Here is a 15,016-nt window from a genome sequence, read left to right as displayed (position 1 = left end):
ACTGGATGAAAGTCATATTCAGTGATGAATTGCGAATCTGCATTGGGCAAGGTGACGTTGCTGGAACTTTTGTTTGGTGCCATTCCAATGAGATTTATAAAGATGACTGCCTGAAGAGAACATGCAAATTTCCACAGTCATTGATGCTATGGGGCTACATGTCAGGTAAAGGCACTGGGGAGATGGCTGTCATTACATCTTCAGTAAATGCACAAGTTTATGTTGATATTTTGGACACTTTTCTTATCCCATCAACTGAAAGGATGTTTGGGGATGATGAAATCATTTTTCATGATGATAATGCATCTGGCCATAGAGCAAAAACTGTGCAAACATTCCTTGAAAAAAAGACACATAAGGTCAATGTCATGGCCTGCAAATAGTCCGGATCTCAATCAAATTGAAAATCTTTGGTGGAAGTTGAAGAAAATGGTCCATGACAAGGCTCCAACCTGCAAAGCTGATCTGGCAACAGCAATCAGAGAAAGTTGGAGCCAGATTGATGAAGAGTTCTGTTTGACACTCATTAAGTCCATGCCTCAGAGACTGCAAGCTGTTAAGACTGCCAGAAGTGGTGCAACAAAATACTAGTGATGTTTTGGAGTGTTTTTTTATTTGTTTGTTTTTCATGATTCCATAATTTTTTCCTCAGAATTGAGTGATTCCATCATTTTTTATCTATGCTTGGTTAAAAAAGTAACTATTACTGACTACCACATTTTTTGTTCTTGATTTTTGTTAAACTGTTTCTTAAAGCCAGAAAGTTGCCATTTGAAATGACATTAGTTTGTGCCATGTCTGTGATCTGCTTTTTCTCAACTGAATGAACATCCTCCAAGGCCTGTGATTCCATAATTTTTGCCAGGGGTTGTAGATAGAGCCAAATATTGCACGGGGGTTTAGCGGGGAATTTGTCAGAGAATTACACCCCGATAAACAATAGGCAAATACAGTACAGACCAAAAGTTTGGACACATGTTCTTATTTAAAGATTTTTCTGTATTTTCATGACTATGAAAATTGTAAATTCATACTGAAGGCATCAGAACTATGAATTAACATATGTGGAATTATATACTTAACAAAAAAGTGTGAAACAACTGAAAATGTCTTATATTCTAGGTTCTTCAAAGTAGCCACCTTTTGCTTTGATGACTGCTTTGCACACTCTTGGCATTCTCTTGATGAGCTTCAAGAGGTAGTCACCAGAAATGGTTTTCACTTCACAGGTGTGCCTTGCCTTATAAATGGGGTTGGGACCATCAGTTGTGTTATGCAGAAGTCTGGTGGATACACAGCTGATAGTCCTACTGAATAGACTGTTACAATTTGTATTATAGCAAGAAAAAAGTATATAATTCCACATGTGTTAATTCATAGTTTTGATGCCTTCAGTGTGATTTTACAATTTTCATATTCATGAAAATACACAAAAATCTTTAAATGAGAATGTGTGTCCAAACTTTTGATCTGTACTGTAAGTCAATCATTCAATCATCATCGTTTCCTATGATACTTAAAGCATAACTGAAAGTATGCTTTATGCTAATGAATTATTAAAGACTAGATGGTGGCCCGATTCTAACGCATCAGGTATTCTAGAATATGTATGTAGTTTTTTTATGAAGATTTCAGAATAATGCAATGAATACACAGGATTCGGCCGGCCGTGCGCGACCAATTAGCGAAGCGTGGTTCAAATCCCACAAAAATTTGCAGCCGGACTGCATCTGTCACTGATTGGCCGCGCTCGGCCGGCCGCGAACAATCAGTGAAGACAGGGCGAGCTCCAGGTTTTTGAGGGCCCCGGGAGAAAGAGTCTCACAGCCCACGTAGCATATAACACAGCCCACGTAGCATATAAGGAGAGTACAAAAGGCTAGCACTCGACTATTGAGGGTATGACGGTGCAAGTGAACGGAACCAGTAGTCCCATCAAACATACGGATATATAATCACTGCACACGTACTATGGAAGATGCTTGATGCAGGTGAACAAGTTTATTGAAACAATTGTTTGCAGTAAGGTAAAGCGGAGAAGCGATAGGCGTAAATGACGTTTCGGCCAACTCGTGGCCTTGATCACATTATCGCTGAAACAAATGACACAAAAAAAGAACAATGAATAACTATATACAGAACAGAAGCATATTTACATATATACAATTCTAGAAAACATGTCAAAAACCATAGTCAGAGTAAAACATACAATGCCAATGCTCGTACACCTAACATGTATGGTATAAGGACGAAAAATAGAACAACTAGGAGGACTGGAGGTAGATATGGCGTGCATTGGAGCTAGAGGATAAGACGATAAAAATAATGTAACATACCCTAGTGAGAAGTTCCTTGTTTACTGCTGCACTACAGTGTTACTAAGGGTATCAGCCAGAGACAAAGGAATAAGATAGTCCTATAAAGAATGATGGAACATAATGAGTAGTGATTCGGACTAAGTGGCCATGGTATAGTAATATGGGTCAAAACAAGGAGCTATAACGTACTTGCCGACCTATACTTTTGCTGCTACTCATAAACGTAAACGTATGATGAACCGATTGTCGTCGTACAGTGGAGCATACATGCACGTATTGCTGTAAGAACAGACAAGAGTGAGATATCTGTTAGGTCCGTAGTAGGTGGGTGGTGGGTAAAGTGGACTACGGTATACTTGCCAGTTGAATGCTTTTGTTGCAAAAAATGTACCAGGCCGGTCGTCGTAATATGAGGCACACGTATAGGTATGGCTGTGGGGATATACAAGGCGTATACACGGCACTCAAGGCTTCTTGGTGGTGCACAAGTCAGGTATCCAACCCGTCAGTAAATAACAAATCACTTGGCACTCAAAGATTCTTTTTGTAGGATGAAAGTGAATATTTCATTTATTTGTGCATCCAGTTCGAAAAGTTTTTAAACGTTTTCGGTCACAAGACCTTCATCAGAAACATCTCTTAAGAAACTGGAAGCAAGAAGGCGCGACGTGTTGGCCCCAGGGGGGCTGCGCACAAATGTAACCGGACAAATGCACCTCAAAGGTCCTGGGAGGTATTCTAGAGGTGAGACACACGGACAAGGCGAGAAAATCGCTAAGGGGACTGACGCTGATGTATCCAGGTCCAGGACGCTGAGGTGCTGAGATGCCGGTAATTCCAGAAAACGTTTAAAAACTTTTCGAACTGGATGCACAAATAAATGAAATATTCACTTTCATCCTACAAAAAGAATCTTTGAGTGCCAAGTGATTTGTTATTTACTATGGGGATATACAAATATATAGTGAAGTGAATCTAGTAGCTTCAACCGCGTGCACTTTCGAGATGGTAAGACTCATACCCCCTGGTTCCTTAACCAGCATCCCACTATTTTTTTTTTTTTATATACAGGTCCTTCTCAAAAAATTAGCATATAGTGTTAAATTTCATTATTTACCATAATGTAATGATTACAATTAAACTTTCATATATTATAGATTCATTATCCACCAACTGAAATTTGTCAGGTCTTTTATTGTTTTAATACTGATGATTTTGGCATACAACTCCTGATAACCCAAAAAACCTGTCTCAATAAATTAGCATATCAAGAAAAGGTTCTCTAAACGACCTATTACCCTAATCTTCTGAATCAACTAATTAACTCTAAACACATGCAAAAGATACCTGAGGCTTTTAAAAACTCCCTGCCTGGTTCATTACTCAAAACCCCCATCATGGGTAAGACTAGCGACCTGACAGATGTCAACAAGGCCATCATTGACACCCTCAAGCAAGAGGGTAAGACCCAGAAAGAAATTTCTCAACAAATAGGCTGTTCCCAGAGTGCTGTATCAAGGCACCTCAATGGTAAGTCTGTTGGAAGGCAAAAATGTGGCAGAAAACGCTGTACAACGAGAAGAGGTGACCGGACCCTGAGGAAGATTGTGGAGAAGGACCGATTCCAGACCTTGGGGAACCTGAGGAAGCAGTGGACTGAGTCTGGTGTGGAAACATCCAGAGCCACCGTGCACAGGCGTGTGCAGGAAATGGGCTACAGGTGCCGCATTCCCCAGGTAAAGCCACTTTTGAACCATAAACAGCGGCAGAAGCGCCTGACCTGGGCTACAGAGAAGCAGCACTGGACTGTTGCTAAGTGGTCCCAAGTACTTTTTTCTGATGAAAGCAAATTTTGCATGTCATTCGGAAATCAAGGTGCCAGAGTCTGGAGGAAGACTGGGGAGAAGGAAATGCCAAAATGCCTGAAGTCCAGTGTCAAGTACCCACAGTCAGTGATGGTGTGGGGTGCCATGTCAGCTGCTGGTGTTGGTCCACTGTGTTTCATCAAGGGCAGGGTCAATGCAGCTAGCTATCAGGAGATTTTGGAGCACTTCATGCTTCCATCGGCTGAAATGCTTTATGGAGATGAAGATTTCATTTTTCAGCACGACCTGGCACCTGCTCACAGTGCCAAAACCACTGGTAAATGGTTTACTGACCATGGTATTACTGTGCTCAATTGGCCTGCCAACTCTCCTGACCTGAACCCCATAGAGAATCTGTGGGATATTGTGAAGAGAAAGTTGAGAGACGCAAGACCCAACACTCTGGATGAGCTTAAGGCCGCTATTGAAGCATTCTGGGCCTCCATAACATCTCAGCAGTGTCACAGGCTGATTGCCTCCATGCCACGCCGCATTGAAGCAGTCATTTCTGCCAAAGGATTCCCGACCAAGTATTGAGTGCATAACTGAACATTATTATTTGATGGTTTTTTTGTTTGTTATTAAAAAACACTTTTATTTGATTGGACGGGTGAAATATGCTAATTTATTGAGACAGGTTTTTTGGGTTATCAGGAGTTGTATGCCAAAATCATCAGTATTAAAACAATAAAAGACCTGACAAATTTCAGTTGGTGGATAATGAATCTATAATATATGAAAGTTTAATTGTAATCATTACATTATGGTAAATAATGAAATTTAACACTATATGCTAATTTTTTGAGAAGGACCTGTATATATATATATTTTTTTTAATTTTTATGATTTTTCCTTGTTCATATATTTTTCATTTTCATTTTTTTACATATTTTTTTATTTTTGATTTTATTTTATTGTTTCATTTCCATACCCCATTTTTATCTCAAAGAAATTTTCATTTCATTTCAGTTTCCCTCATTGATTTTCTCTTATTTTCCCTTATAGCCTCTACTTTCATTTCATTTTACTCCATTATTTTCCTTTATTTCTTATTTTCTTTATTTTCAGTTTGGACTCCTACCATTTATGTATAAATGTATATATATGCATTATGTATCTGCAGAGTTTTCTAAGAATCAGCACCTTATACAATAGCATGGCACACTTGGCCCTTTAGCACCTCCCTTTAATAACGCTGATGCGTCCCCTTTCTTGTCTGCTTTAGTGCAGTATAGGTACTCTGAGCGCACACCCACGCCACTATTTCACAACGCTGTTGCGTCGTACATCCATTCAGCTCTAGCGACGTTCCAACCCACAACATGCATTGTGCATGCGCGAGCGCCATCTTGCGGCCGCTGCTTTACCACAGACGCTGGCGTCCCCCTCTGCACTGTGAGCAGGCGCGCACAGGTCTTCTGTGCACAGCGCATGCGTCGGCTCTGCCGGGCTCCCCACCTCCCCGGGCTCCATACTGACGGCGCAGGCGTGGGCGTCCCGGACCACATCCGGTCACCTGACCGGCCGGGGCTTTATACAGTGCTGCCAGAATAAACATGGCAGCCGTTCCTCAGCAAAGACACTGTTTGTGTCTGCATCTACCACTTGGCCACCAACGCCGCCCCCCCAACCACGAACGCTACCAGCGGACTGCGGATGTGAGACTTCATCTACCAGATAAGTTACTTGGGACACCTATTACACCCCATCCTAATATCATTTTCTTCTACAGCTAAACCTCTGTGCACCACAGCTCCTATTGAATCTAGAACACGGGACCCGTATAGTTGGGCCAGGACTGGGTCTGCATACTGGCAGGTAGCGCACAAAACATACAATTACCTATTATAGGCCTATCTGACAACCTACTTACCCTGTATATGTCTGTTCCCACAGCTATATTTACGTGCACTATCCACATGTTGGGGGCATCCGGTGTACTATAGATTGTACAGCATTAAAATCAAATTGGCAAGTATACTATGGTTCTTTGTTCTGACCTAGTATGGACTTAACCTATAGATTCACTTCACTATATATTTGTATATCCCCATAGCCATACCTATACGTGTGCCTCATATTACGACGACCGACCTGGTACACTTTTTGCAACAAAAGCATTCAACTGGCAAGTATACCGTAGTCCACTTTACCCACCACCCACCTACTACGGACCTAACAGATATCTCACTCTTGTCTGTTCTTACAGCAATACGTGCATGTATGCTCCACTGTACGCCGACAATCGGTTCATCATACGTTTACGTTTATGAGTAGCAGCAAAAGTATAGGTCGGCAAGTACGTTATAGCTCCTTGTTTTGATCCATATTACTATACCATGGCCACTTAGTCCGAATCACTACTCATTATGTTCCATCATTCTTTATAGGACTATCTTATTCCTTTGTCTCTGGCTGATACCCTTAGTAACACTGTAGTGCAGCAGTAAACAAGGAACTTCTCACTAGGGTATGTTACATTATTTTTATCGTCTTATCCTCTAGCTCTAATGCACGCCATATCTACCTCCAGTCCTCCTAGTTGTTCTATTTTTCGTCCTTATACCATACATGTTCGGTGTACGAGCATTGGCATTGTATGTTTTACTCTGACTATGGTTTTTGACATGTTTTCTAGAATTGTATATATGTAAATATGCTTCTGTTCTGTATATAGTTATTCATTGTTCTTTTTTTGTGTCATTTATTTCAGCGATAATGTGATCAAGGCCACGAGTTGGCCGAAACATCATTTACGCCCATCGCTTCTCCGCTTTACCTTACTGCAAACAATTGTTTCAATAAACTTGTTCACCTGCATCAAGCATCTTCCATAGTACGTGTTCAGTGATTATATATCCGCACGTAGCATATAACACAGCCCACGTAGTACGTATATAGCACAGCCACGTAGTATATAGCACAGCTATGTAGTATATTGCACAGACACGTAGTATATTGCACTGCCACGTAGTATATTGCACAGCCACGTAGTATATTGCACAGACACGTAGTATATTGCACTGCCACGTAGTATATTGCACTGCCACGTAGTATATTGCACAGCCACGTAGTATATAGCACAGCCACGTAGAAAATAGCACAGCCACATAGTATATAGCACAGCCCACGCAGTATATAGCACAGCCCACATAGTATATAGCACAGCCCACGTAGTTTATAGCACAGCCCACGTAGTATATAGCACAGCCCACGTAGTATATAGCACAGCCGACGTAGCATATAGCACAGCCCACGCAGTATATAACACAGCTCACTCAGTATATAACACTGCCCACGTAGTATATTGCACAGCCCACGTAGTATATGACACAGCCCACACAGTATATAACACAGCCCACGTAGTATATAGCACAGCCCATGCAGTATATAACACAGCCCACGTAGTATATAACACGGCCCACGTAGTATATAGCACAGCCCACGCAGTATATAACACAGCCCACGCAGTATATAACACAGCCCACGCAGTATATAATACAGGCCACACAGTATATAATACAGGCCATGCAGTATATAACACAGGCCATGTAGTATATAACACAGCCCACATAGTATATAGCAATGTGGGCACTATATCCCTGTTAAAAAAAGAATTAAAATAAAAAAGTTATATACTCACCTTCCGGCGGCCCCCGGATCCAGCCCAGGCCTTTAGCGATGCTCTTTTTGACGCTCCGTTCCCAGTAATGCCTTGTGGCAATAACCTGTGATCATGTAGCGCTACGTCATCTGGGGTCATTGCCGCAATGCATTCTTGGGACCGGAGCGTCAAGAGGCTTTACTTTCATTGTACTGTAGTGAACACTAAATCTGGAGGGAGTTTATCTCATAGGGGGAGGATGTGATAATGTACATCTTAAGGGTATCTAATGTCTGTGCTTACATCTAGTCTAGCACCATTTTACTCACTAGACCATAGAATATAAGGATAGAATTGATTCACCTTGTTTTCATATAAATCATCAGAAAGAAGATTTAGAAGGTACAGCTGCTTGTAAAGGGTAAATTCTGTAGAGGAGGATAATAATAATAATTATCTCTTTATTTATATAGTGCCAACATATTCCACAGCGCTTTACAGTTTGCACACATTATTATCCCCGTCCCCGATGGGGCTCACAATCTAAATTCCGTATCAGTATGTCTTTGAAATACAACTGGAGGATACAACTGCTTCTAAGGGGTTAATCTTCTAGGGCAGGATACAGCTGCTTGTAAAGGGTTAATCTGGGTCTCTCACTACAGAGACAGGCTCACTGAGGGAAAGCTCTGATAGGATATACATATACAACCTCCTGTTGCTCCATTATGCACTGGAACCTATTTTACATCTGTTACATAATTACATCCAGTAAAAAGTAATTAGCAGCACACATCTCCCCTGTGTTTCAGTGCTGCACATTCCCAGTCTTCTTAACCACACGCAGTGGTATCTTCCAGATTGGAAGCAAGAAGTCTCACACAGATGTCAAAATAGTGAAACATAAGAGAGCCTGAATTGAGCTTCCCTTCTAGAGCCAGAGCTTACATCCCTAAATTAGACAGTGATCTATTTAGTTTTCCGAGTTATATACAGTATATTTGAGAGGCTGTATATTTTACTTCATGACGTTTTTCTGGAGGTGGAAGGCCATCTTTTAAGTATCCTCTGGGTGCTTATTCTTCAGTCATGTGTCCTCCATTATCAGTGGCAATCCCTAACAAACTGCCCTATCTTTTTCACCTACGTGGTCTCAATTGATATCCCTTGGAAAGGACGTAATTAGCAGGGTAAGAGTATATGGATGATGGAATCTGCTGACAAATTTGTTTACTTTGTTGGTCCACTTTTCATCCTCAGATTTTTGCTGACAGACAGTTATCCCTATAAAATAGAGCAGGAAATTGTTTCCCACACATACAGGTGGTGGAAGCCCTATATCATACATGTAATGGCGCAGACAGACTGCCATCTGCATTTCCTCTAGAGGCAGTTGAGGCGTTCTCAGTAGTAAGTATGATGTCCGGGCAGAGGGTACCATGTTTCTCGTGTTACTGTAACCGATGCATTATCTGTTGATCCAACAGCTACCACTAGTGTGCGGATACAAGAGATCAGTTTTTATTTTTGTATGTACCGTACTTCATTATTCCAATGATATTACATTTGGATGTGCACACATTGGTAATTATAGGGAGACATGTCTTCTTGATTATCTTTTCGCAGATTTTGCACTATCATGGAGTTGTGAAATCAATGTTGGGTCTTGGCCAACTGTCTACTGTGATAACACAAGTTAATGGAATCCTAAATAGTAGGTAAGTATCCCAATTTGTCTGGCAAAACTATTTTTCTGTATGGGTGTATTTGAGCAAGTAATATATTGTACATTAGACATATGGCTACAACATATTAAATCACCAAATGTCCGCACATCAAAGGGGCACTTCAATAACCATTATACCACTAGTCCCATATCAATCCGTATGAGACAAAAAAGTGATCCCACAACAATATACTCAAATTAAAACCAATACTTTATTCACAATAATTCAAAACAGTTGAAATACAGCAGGAATAACCGTAATAGGGGACGCACCCGGAAGAAGCTGTCGGCGAAACCGCGTCGGGGTGAGGGGACGCCGGGAGAACCTCTGCTACAGGTATACAATCATATATTTATGTCTTTTATTATCTGCACTTGTGCCCTTGGTTTAACTATCCTGTTGGGCGATACCACATACTTGGCACCGTTCCTTTGGCATACTATAGCCTAGGATTTCTTGTTATAAAGATTTAGACACCGGCCCCTTTTATATATAGGGCTTCTTTTATATGTGTTTATACTTGTTGCAGAGCTCCGTTATTTATTTTGTAGGAAATATTTCAGCGGCAAACACAAACATAGCACCACCTAGATTGGATCTTTGGGTATCAATGATATTAATGAATACAATTGGTGGTTGCCTGGTGTCCTATTATGCTGTATTTATCTGTGCATATCATTTTTGGCGTCCCCTATTACGGTTATTCTTGCTGTATTTCAACTGTTTTGAATTATTGTGAATAAAGTATTGGTTTTAATTTGAGTATATTGTTGTGGGATCACTTTTCTTTATCGCTTCATTGGGGGACACAGGACAACCATGGGGGTGTATGCTGCTAGGAGACTGACACTATGCATAAAAAGGAAAAGGGGTAGCTCCTCCCTGGCAGTATACACCCACCGACAGGCACCAAGTACCTCAGTTTGTGCTTAGTGTCTATAGGAGGCGGACCTGGATCTTCAGATCCGCGGCTAATCTTGATTCCTTTACAGGTTTTGTTGTTTTTTATTAACGTTTTGGCTTTCTTTTTCAGATCACAGCATTCAGGGATTCAGGGTGCAATCTCCCACCCTGCCTCCCCAGGAGGGCGGCTGAGCGAGCAGTGTGGTGTCGTCCGCATCGCAGCTCTCAGACCGCCGGCAGGACATTATCCCGTCAGCCTCCCAGGTGCTCCAGGGTCTTTATGGTGGCGATCCTTGCCAAATAGTCCCCCTCACCCCCCTCCTCGGAGAGGGCTGAGAGGAAGACGGTGGTCACCAGCGCTGACCCTCCCCCTTGTCTTTGGGGTCGAGGCCGTCTTCTGGACGAAGGATTCCGTTTCCAGCGACCCCTCTCTCATTGGGCCCCTGGATGATCCTCTCTCCCTCTACCCGTGGAACCGGAACATGCAGGTACCAGCGCTTCAGCAGCCGCTCCCCCGCAGCAGTATCCCCTCCCCCCGTCTAGATGTACAGCGCTCTCACACACAGTCCCGGCCGTCTTACTTTCACTTTCACCGCGCCCCCTCCTCGGGCACGCTTTTTCGGCGCTCTTTTCCTCCTCCACTCAGGAGGGCTCTTACATCTCGGGCATGCCCTTCCCTTTCGGCGCGGCCCTATTAGGATACTTGGCTTATTCCTCACAGCACAGCACCGCCCCTTCTTCACCGCTAGCACTTCCTGCCTCAGCAGCTCCGTGCACAGGAGAATCGTGCGTTGGGGGACACTGACAACTCTGCTCTGCTCTGATCTGCAACGCTATATTGGCCTCTCCCTCGGTATTATCCATACCACTGTAGGCCCTTTAATCTTTTCTGTAGTATAGTGCTGCAGAATATCCTTATGTCCAACTCTTCTGGAGCCTTCCTTCCCAAACCTACCATAACTCACTACGCCTGTGCTCGTTGTAAGATAAAGTGGTCAGTAGGCCAATCGTCACCTCTCTGCTAGTCCTGCAGTCCTCCTGCCATGTCTGCCCTGCAGGAAGCTTCTGACTCTTGGGATGGGGGCGCTCTCCCTCCCCCTGAGTGGGCCGTTGCTATCTCGCAGTCGGTCTCTGATTTGACTAAGGTATCTCAGTCCCTGGTCCAGGCGCTTGAACGTCTTCCACAGCTTCCTTCAGCCACCAGTGCTCCGACCGTCTCCCATGGCGAGTCGGCCACACCTGACCCTGGACCACAGGGAGACAAATCAGCCAACCACTCTAGAAAGAGGACTCTGTCTGGTTCTTCGTCTGGTTCTCCGGGTCCCTCCGCAGCGCTCTAACTGCTCTCCTCCCAATTCCCCTCTTCGGAGGAGGACATTGGGTCTGATGTGGATTCCCAGTCCGGTTCTGACTCCGATTCAGACCAGGCTTCTAGCATGCAGGCTATTGTAGATAGTCTTATTTCGGCTATATCGCAAACCCTCAAACTAAAACAAGACGAGGTTTCCCCCCAGGATTCCTCTGTCTCTTTTAAGCGGGTGAAGCATCCCTCTCGCTCCTTTCCTACCCATGAGGAGTTTGAGTCTACCCTGTCTAAACACTGGGAACATCCTGAAAAACGTTTTTCGGGTAGAAAACATCTGGACGTGCTCTATCCCTTTACCGCCGATCTTCTCTCCAAGTGGGCTGAATCTCCCAAGGTCGATCCACCTATCTCACGTCTTTTCTCCAAGACGGTTCTCTCCTTACCGGACGGCGCGTCACTTAAGGACGCATCGGACAGACAAATTGAGGCACTGGCCAAATCAGCTTTCGAGGCAACGGGTGCTTCCCTCTGCCCCAGCTTCGCTTCCACCTGGGTGGCTATGGCCATCTCTGCCTGGGCCAAGATTCTCCGTCGGGGCATTTTGGCTTCGGCCTCCCCTACCTAGCTGGCTGACCTCTCAGACCAGATTAACCACGCAGGGAAATACCTTCTCACTGCCTCCCTAGATGCAGCAGCCTGTTCGGCCAGGGCAAGCAGCAATATTGTCGCTATTCGCCGCATTCTTTGGCTCAAAGCATGGAATGCAGATGCTACTTCCAAAAAGTCTCTCACCAACTTGGCGTTTCAAGGTTCCAGGCTTTTTGGTGCTCGTCTGGATCAAATTATCTCAGACGCGACTGGGGGCAAGAGTACCTTTCTCCCCCAGTCCAAGACAAAACGCTTCTTTAACCCAAAGGGTCCTCGAACTTTTCGCCCCTTTCGTCCATTTGCAGCCTCAGATTCCTCATCGCAACAAGAGCGACCGGCTACCATGGGTGAACGTAGAAAACCCTCTTACAAGCCAGCTCCCATGTGGAGATCCAGGGCTCCACCTCCCAGGTCTTCCGGACCTCGTTCCAACAGATACCGTTCCTAGTGATGAGTCGCCCCCACCTGGGAGTCTTTCCAGGGTGGGAGGCAGGCTACTTCTCTGGCTGTCAGTGATCAGCGACGCCTGGGTCAGAGAGATTATCACCTCCGTGTACAAGATCGAATTTTCTACCCTCCCGGAAAATCGCTTCTTTCTTTCTCGTCCCCCAAAGCAACCATCCCATTTACCCGGCTTGCTTCAAGCCGTAACGTCTCTGGTCGCCACCGGAGTCATAGTTCCCGTTCCTTCCGAAGAACGTTTTTCCGGGTTCTACTCGAACCTTTTTGTAGTCCCAAAGAAAGACTGGTCTCTTCACCCTATCCTGGATTTGAAGCTTCTGAACCGCTACGTCCGACCTCGCCACTTCAGAATGGAATCCCTGCGGCCAGTGATCGCCGCCATGGAACCCGGAGAGTTTCTCTGCTCGGTCGACATTCAAGATGCGTATCTTCATGTTTCCATCTGCGCACGGCATCAGAGATTCCTTCGGTTTGCAATCGAGGACAATCACTACCAATTCACGGCTCTCCCTTTCGGTTTAGCGTCTGCCCCCAGAGTCTTCACCAAAATCATGGCCGCGGTCATGGCCCTCCTTCGGTCCAGGGGGATCCTCGTTATCCCCTACCTGGATGATCTGTTGATCAAGGGGTCCTCTCGTCTAGACTGTGCCCACAGTCTCCATGTCTCCCTGGACACCCTGACCCGTCTCGGCTGGATTATCAACCGGACCAAGTCCTCTCTGATTCCGTCCCAAAGACTGTCTTTCCTGGGAATGGTGTTCGACACAAACTTAGCTCTGGTCTTCCTCCCAGAGAACAAGTTCTCAGTACTCCTCAAGGCGGTCCGCCTTCTCAAACGCCCAGCTCCCCAGTCACTTCGGTTCTGCATGGGAGTCCTGGGAAAGATGGTGGCCTCCATGGAGGCTGTTCCTTTCGCCCAGTTCCACACCCGCCCCCTCCAGCTATTCCTCCTATCCACCTGGAACAGGTCCTTGGACTCCCTGGACCGTCCCATCCACCTTCCTCTCCAGGTCCGTCAGTCCCTAACCTGGTGGACGCTCTCCTCCTCTCTCCTGCGAGGAAGATCATTTCTTCCCCTTCAGTGGCAGGTCATCACCACCGATTCCAGCCTTCTCGGGTGGGGAGCAGTCTTCCGACAGCACACGGCTCAGGGCCGTTGAACCACCCAGGAAGCTCTCCTTCCCATCAACTTTCTGGAGATCAGGGCAATCTTCCTTGCGCTAATCCACTGGCAGTCTCTTCTGACGAATCTTCCCATCCGCATCCAGTCGGACAACGCCACGGCCGTGGCGTACTTAAACCACCAGGGCGGGACTCGCAGCGGCCAAGTAATGGCATAAGCGGCAAAGATTCTTCGGTGGGCGGAATGCCACGTTCCGGCCATATCAGCCGTTCATATCCCTGGGGTCGAAAACTGGGCAGCCGACTTTCTCAGTCGCCAGGGCCTAGCAGCGGGCGAGTGGTCTCTCTACCCCGCAGTCTTCGATCAAATTTGCCTCCGCTGGGGTACACCAGACGTTGACCTTATGGCGTCCCGGTTGAACCACAAGGTCCCTCAGTTTGTCGCCAGGTCCCGGGACCCTCTTGCGTCGGTTACGACGCTCTGGTAATTCCATGGTCCCAGTTTGTTTCCCTACCTGTTCCCACCCCTCCCCTTGATTCCAAGGGTGGTAAAGAAGATCAAGTTGGAAGGGATTCCAGTCATACTGATAGCGCCGGACTGGCCAAGGCGGCCGTGGTACGCCGAGCTCGTAAACATGCTCGCGGACACTCCTTGGAGAATCCCGGATCGCCCAGACCTCCTCTCGCAGGGACCTCTCTACCACCAGAGTTCTCAGTCGCTGGGTTTAATGGCATGGCCGTTGAGGCCGCAGTCTTGAAGAACTCGGGTCATACAGACCATGATCAGAGCCAGAAAACCGGCATCTTCCCGTATCTACCATAGGTACTGGAAAGCATTCTTCCAGTGGTGTGAAACTAATGAGGTTTTTCCGATGTCTTTTTCTCTGCCGGAGCTTCTCGGTATCCTCCAGTCTGGTCTCGACTCGGCTTATCCCTCAGCACACTCAAGGGATAAGTGTCCGCTCTGTCGATCCTCTTCCAGAGTGACCTTTCCTCCATTCACCAGGTTCAGACTTTTCTACAGGGAGTTGCGCATATCGCCCCTCCTTTCCGTCCTCCCC

At 45.4% G+C, this 15,016-nt stretch overlaps 1 protein-coding gene across 2 annotated transcripts in view; it reads left to right on the top strand.

Moving 5' to 3' along the window:
• ATR (ATR checkpoint kinase) overlaps nt 1–15,016 on the top strand; it is a 230,734-nt gene that overhangs the window by 127,935 nt on the left and 87,783 nt on the right. For both annotated transcript variants that reach the window (XM_077290794.1, XM_077290793.1), the window contains exon 30: nt 9,414–9,505. In XM_077290794.1, the coding sequence (XP_077146909.1) occupies nt 9,414–9,505 (92 nt within the window). The remainder of the gene's footprint in view (nt 1–9,413; nt 9,506–15,016) is intronic.

The sequence above is a fragment of the Ranitomeya variabilis genome, chromosome 2 (assembly GCF_051348905.1).
Source record: "Ranitomeya variabilis isolate aRanVar5 chromosome 2, aRanVar5.hap1, whole genome shotgun sequence".
In the NCBI taxonomy this organism is placed as follows: Eukaryota; Metazoa; Chordata; class Amphibia; order Anura; family Dendrobatidae; genus Ranitomeya; species Ranitomeya variabilis.
Note: the sequence above shows the minus strand (reverse complement) of the source record. Positions and strands in the feature narration are given on the sequence as shown.